Source organism: Sodiomyces alcalophilus (assembly GCF_042370955.1).
Source record: "Sodiomyces alcalophilus JCM 7366 unplaced genomic scaffold ACRALscaffold_2, whole genome shotgun sequence".
NCBI classification, from domain to species: Eukaryota; Fungi; Ascomycota; class Sordariomycetes; order Glomerellales; family Plectosphaerellaceae; genus Sodiomyces; species Sodiomyces alcalophilus.
The window spans coordinates 8335582-8341838 of NW_027263533.1; the positions used below are offsets into that span (position 1 = coordinate 8335582).

At 42.0% G+C, this 6257-nt stretch overlaps 1 protein-coding gene across 1 annotated transcript; it reads right to left on the minus strand.

The window, feature by feature from the left end:
- Window positions 1-3575: 3575 nt before the first annotated feature.
- On the minus strand, window positions 3576-6031 carry ACRALDRAFT_1028990 (uncharacterized protein; the record flags this gene model as incomplete). The annotated part of the gene is made up of 3 exons (XM_071014865.1): window positions 3576-4310; window positions 4366-4876; window positions 4932-6031. Coding segments are annotated over 3 exons (2346 nt in total), but the record flags the coding sequence as incomplete, so codon positions are not given.
- Between the last annotated feature and the right edge of the window lie 226 nt (window positions 6032-6257).

A 6257-nucleotide genomic window follows, 5' to 3' on the forward strand; every position in this document is an offset into this window, starting at 1 on the left:
ATACGCTTTAAGATTAGGGAATTTAGAAGGCGAGAGGTTAAAGAAAGAAGTCAGGACGATATAGTCGGCCTGGAATCCCTTTACTTTATATAAATCCTTTAGTTTTTCCTATACTTTTAAAGCTTTGTTTATTCCTTAAACCTGGGTTAAGGGACCGTCTAAAAGAGCAGAAAGTATATCTCTAGCTGCCTTTAGAGACTCCTCCTTCTATTTTATAGAAGGATTTACTAGAAGGGGCTTTATAACGTCTTTAATATATTTTCCTTTACGGGCGAAGTAAGCGTGCATTCCTATAGTCTAGTTTTAATAGTCTATGCTGCCCTGGAGCTTCCGGACGGAAATTTCTTTGCTAGTCTCTTATTAAGCCATTTTTAAGCAGTAGAACGATATTTTTTATTATTTATTTAGGTTAAAATTAACTAAGTTATTTAACGATTTGTTTTTATTATTTTTATTCGTTTTCCTTTATTCCTTTTTCTTTATTACGTTATCGATAAAGGACAGAAACAAAGAATATTAAGCTAAAGTTCTGATTCTGATTAGCCTAGCTTCGAAAAGTGGGTCTAAAAGTGGGTCTAAACAGTAAAGCTATTTATAGATCTCGTAGCGCGAAGAAAAGCGATGCTCGTATAAAGCGAATAACAGGATTTCTATAGGCGGACTTTTTACTAAAAGCTTATATACTACGTTACGATATTCTGTTATTATAGGCAGCGCGGTAGGTTAAGTGGCTTAATTAATATAGCTATTATTCGTGGAGCTATAATAACTATAAAAGCAGCTGCGTTTAATCCACGTATTCGTTCTCCTTCTTTTTTAAAAAGTCCCTTTATAGATAAAGGAATAGTATATCCGATTATAACAAAGAGTCTTATTCCGATCGTGTAGTTCTTCCGGAACAGGAATAAAGAGCTTAGCATAGCTCTTAGTAACCGTATTAGGAAGAATAAAGAGCTTTAAACCGTGGTATCGGCATAAACGGTTTGATTCGATTAGCTGTCTTCGGGAGATAAAGGGATTTTATACGGTCTAAGATAAAGATCTGCGACCGGGGGAGGATAAAGGGATGGCCTGAAAAGGCGGGAGTCTTTTTAGTATTTCGAGTAGAATAAAAGGGTAGAAAAGAGTAGATTTCCTTCTTTACTAACCCGGGCTTATAACCTTTTAATAAATTAGGCTACGAGTAGTAGGCTATACGCGCGGAAGAGAAGAATCAAGCAAATAGCTATTAAATTCGTAGATCCGTAGGATTACTGCTTATTTTATAAAACGTGTAAAAACGTGTGTGTATAGAACTGACTTCTAGGATTTCTTCCTGGATCCGGGGCTGGCAAAAGACCCTGAAAGATTGGGTGGCGACTATTACGTCAACAGCCTACGCGGCGGTTGTTACGCCACGTTATTTGCTTAAGTAATAACTAAGGTATCGTATTTACGATACCTAGTATATTTATAAGATTATTATTATTATTTATTATAAGTATAATATCAACAAACTCTATAGGCGACGATGGATAATAGACTATAGATTATATATACTTCGCGATATCCGATAGCGATATCTCTATACACAGTAATAATAATTTCGGCGTATACGATAACGACAACGCTAATAACCAGGACGGCGTAGCCATAACTACTAGTATAGATAATATATAAACAGTAACTCCTTAAGCAATAGATAACTAGCCGTTAGACACATTATAATAATAGGCTCTCGCTTAGTAGCCAGGCATAGGTATATAACTATCTATAAATACGGCTAGTATATAGTACGCGATTAGTCCGGATAAGGAGTAGCCGACCCAGAATAAAACTCGGATTAAGTAAATATTCGCGGATTAATACTTTACTATTACCGGAGCAGAGGGAGTAATCGACTAGTACATGGTAGCCCGAGTAGATTATCTATTAGGGTCGATATGTTTAAACTATATAGACCTCGTAGTTAGACTTAAGAATAAACTAGCTGCCAGGAAGTCCTCCGTTAAGCATTGTATTATTATATTAGCAATTAGAGATAAGGGAACTATCGGACTAGACTGGCCGAGTATAATAAACCGAGAAGTTATTATCGAGTAGATCACGTAATAGAAACAGAATGGCGAAAATAATAGATAGCGGAAGCGACTAGTATCCCCTAGCGACTTATAGCTATTTATAGATATAAATCCTAGAAAGAGAAAGAAGATAGTTAACGACCCTAACGCTATAACCGCGCTCCCCACATAGATAATAAACGCCGCCCTAATATAGACGACTGCCTAAGTAAAGTAACCGACGATAACTTTTACGATAAAGCATAAGCTAAACACTATATATATAAGATCAAATAACTATATTAAGCACCTCGAGAGAATAATCTATAATAGGGATAAGGTATTTAACGATAAATTCACCTAATAAGTAGATAACTTCTAAAACAAGCTCGACTAGAGAGTAGATATTATATAAAACGGATAGGATAGATATTATATTTAAATTAACTAACTAGAGGGCGACGGTTAGCGGTAGTAGACGGAACTAAAGTAAATTAATAAGAAGGTCGAAGATAATTAAGTAGTTATAATAGAGGCGAGTATTAGGGCACTAGAAGCGCGGATTATAATAATATAAAATGAAATCGCCTAGTGAAAGAAAGCTTCGAAGACTCCGAAATAGTCGAAATCAGCTTATCTAAAGTCGGCCTAGCCGACCATATCTTAGCCATAGCTATAAGCGCCACGACTAAAGCCGGTATAGCTAAAGTCTTCGTAGTAGCAGTAACCTTTATCCTTATAACTATAGTCTTTATAATAGCAGTAGCCTTTATTCTCGTAACCATAGTCTTCGTAGTAGTAGTAACTGGTATCCTTGTAACTATAAGCTCCTTTGATATCGCGATAATACTTATAGTTAACGGATTAGCTAGAGGATTCGGACTAATTTCGGTAGTACGGATAAACACGGGCAACTTAAAGAATATAAACCGATTATATATCCTCGAGATATAGGAGCACGGTAATATAAAAGGGGGATAAATGTTAAGAGATAGATATACGAGGCTAAATTTTTCTTTTCTTACTTTAGAATAGATACTTATTTAGCTTTTACTTTACTTTAATAAAAATAACGTTTATAAGGAAATATAAAGAAGTATAGTATAGTAATCGGGACGATTACTTTTATAGCGGAGGGCACCTAATATATAATATCTATTTGCTTAGTTATATATATACTCGTTAGTTAGCAGGACCTTATAGATATCAGTCTACGGTCGTATAGAGCTCTATAAGCTTATACTTTTCATAATATATCTTCACTTCTTATAAATCTGTCTGCACACGTCTATAATGCCACAAACACGGGATTTCCGCGTAGCAATAGACGCCTGCAGGGGGCGTATAAATACCGGTACTCTACCGATATAGTCTTGGTATAGTATTATTAGCGTAGTTATTCCAGGTAATCGTGCTGTGTGGTAGTGGCTCGACGTTTTTGTGTGTCTATTGTATATATATCCACTCCCTATTTTCATTTTCCCAGCATAGGAACCCAAGACGGTAGTATTTATTGCTAATATATTTCGTGTAAAATCACAGGTCAGGCTCTTTAGCTAACAAGGTTGCATAGTCGTCGACAGATGCAAACGTGGGTAGATTCTTGAACTTCCTCGTCGGGAGTGATTCACCCGTCTCCCCACCAGCAGCTTTCGCTGTGGTGTCGAGGACCTCGCTCATGGCTCGAGTCAGATTAAAGTCACCGGTTCTTCCATCCACATCATTGCTATTGTTGGATTCATGGAACTCCGTCTCTTCTCTATACGAGGCCTCCGACTGATCTGGGTCGCTGTCGTCGTCATAGTCCCATCCGCCCAAGTCGAAGTCATCCACTTCATCCATTCGGCCCTCAGATTGAGAGGAAGCCAGTGCCCTCCACACGACGTCATCGTCAGACGATTCGCTTAATGATTCCACGGGCTTTTCCAAGATGACCTGAGTAGATTTTCCTGCTCGCTGGAAGTAGTGATGGAAGAATGTGTCCTCCGGGGCGACTTGGTCAGGCATCTTGTCCCAGAAGCTGGGATGGTTGATGGTTGTGCCAGTGGCTTGAGATAGTTTACTCAAAAGCGGCACCGAGCGGGTAAGTGGCTGCATAATCGACACGCCATGCGTAGACTCAGTATTCTTGGGATTTCGATACACGAACTTATCCAGAAACTTGATGAGACTATGGCTTTCCAAATCGGGCCTGAGACTCGCCGGGTGATTTGAGAGAACTCCAGCTGCAGCGAGGGATACCGACGGATGGAAATGGTTAAGAATCGGTGACTGCAACCTCGAAGTTAGCAAGTACGACGTATCAACGGCGCTGACTGAACCTTACAAGTTCCCAGAGACAACTATACTGTGAATTGCTATGTTCAGGGTTTCGTTTCCGCCCGTTGTAGGATAGGGCGAATTTCTGTGGCCCACGATCCATAACTGTGTTTACGGAAGCAGTTGGTGCAATCTCATCACAGTCCTCAGGCTCCTCAAAGAGCGCTCTGATGTCGGGAAACTGGCGCCGTAGTTGCAAGATGACATGTAGGATCCCGCAAGAAAACGGGGCCTGGTGTAGACCAAGTATCTGTGTCATTCTTTTCACGAAGGCCTTGACGCGACGGGTATCAACGTCCGTTTTCAAAGAGCGAAGTAAGAGGTTGAGGTAGAGGGAGTGTTTGGACGATGCCATCAGACGCGGGTCCAAAAGAGACTCATAAAGAGTCCGGTAAAACCTGTCATTGGCAACATGTCTGCGGAGAGAAATTTGTTGAATGAGGATCAGTGCTTGGATACTTGTGTTAAAATTTGTTGAATGGGCGACCCGAAATAATGTGTCAATATGGGCGTCGAAGCTGTAGGATTTGCAAATCAGTTTACATCGTCTGAAGAAGTCTGAGCCACACTTACATCGGGTTGTCTTCGGCCACAAACGGCACGGCACGATTAATTCCTGTCAGCACAGCGGACACGAATTTCTCGATAGTCTCATGTTCTGTTGTCGCAGGGGCAGTTCCTTTTTTGCAGTTCCTTTCAGCTTGGTTGTCCCCCGATGAGTCAAAGCTGATCGTGGGATCTTTCAGTAACATGATGAAGGCGTCGAAGTAGATTGCCAGTAGTGTCTCCGCAGTCTTGGGATCACGGTTACTCAGTATGGTCTGATTTAGCGTGCTAACGGCGGTATATTTTGTTCGCGTGTTCTGGCCGGGGCTGAGCAAAACGAGCTCCTCAATGGCCTTGATGAGAAGCAACTTCATGGCCGGGTGCGTGTTCTGCAGCTGTAGCAGGAGATACGAAGCTCTGGAGGATATTTTTCGCTCTCTGTCTCCAAGTTTGTTGACAAGCAGTGCGAGCAGGTTTGTCTCCTGTTCTGGCTTCTCCTTCAACAGGGCGTAGACGAAATCGACAGCCTTCATTCGCGAGTATGCAATCTCGTCGTTGCACCAAACCTCTAGCAGCTGTATGATATTGAAATATGCCGATTTAAGCCAGTCCTCGTATGCCCACATCACCAAGTGGGCCTCAGACAAGGCACCTGGGAGGCTTTGACCAACAGACCACCGATAAAGGCGATATATCTGAAGAACACCCAGCAATCCACGCTGCGATTCAAATTTTCGCAGTCGTCTGTTGGGTGGAAGGATAAGGCCAGGGCCGAGTAAATCAACCAGGGCTCCGAGAGCTCCGAGGGCCTGCCCACGATTTCTCTTCCTAGCCAGACCCATGAGTGCTTCGAATGCTTTGATATTATGAACGGGCGACTCCTGGATAGCTAAGGTAAGAGCGGATACTTTATCCGACACTGTCCCCGAAGCCATGATTGTGGAGAGGAACTTGTGTGATGACGAGGCTAGCACACTTCTGGTATACACTTCAGCGTCGGTTTCAAGCAGTTTCCATGCATGTGAGCGGAGATTGGCAATAGCGTTGCTGAAGTAATGAACAAGGTCAGATCGAGGTTCAGCCAGGGGTTGCAATTCAGCGAGGTGCCAATCAACTCTAGGTTCAAATATCTTGAGATAGACCTCATTAGCGAGCTGCCATCGCAACCGGGGCAGTGGCTAAAACGTACAAACTGAGACTGGCGGGCATGGATTTCTTGACCTGGTCCTGTACTCAGGACTGCAGACAGTCGTCCCCTATGCTCTCGTACTTGAGCCGGCCCATAGAGCTTTGGAAATTTGAATGGGCTGTCCCCCCGATGTTCTATTTCTGCCCGGACACTGGACGCAACAT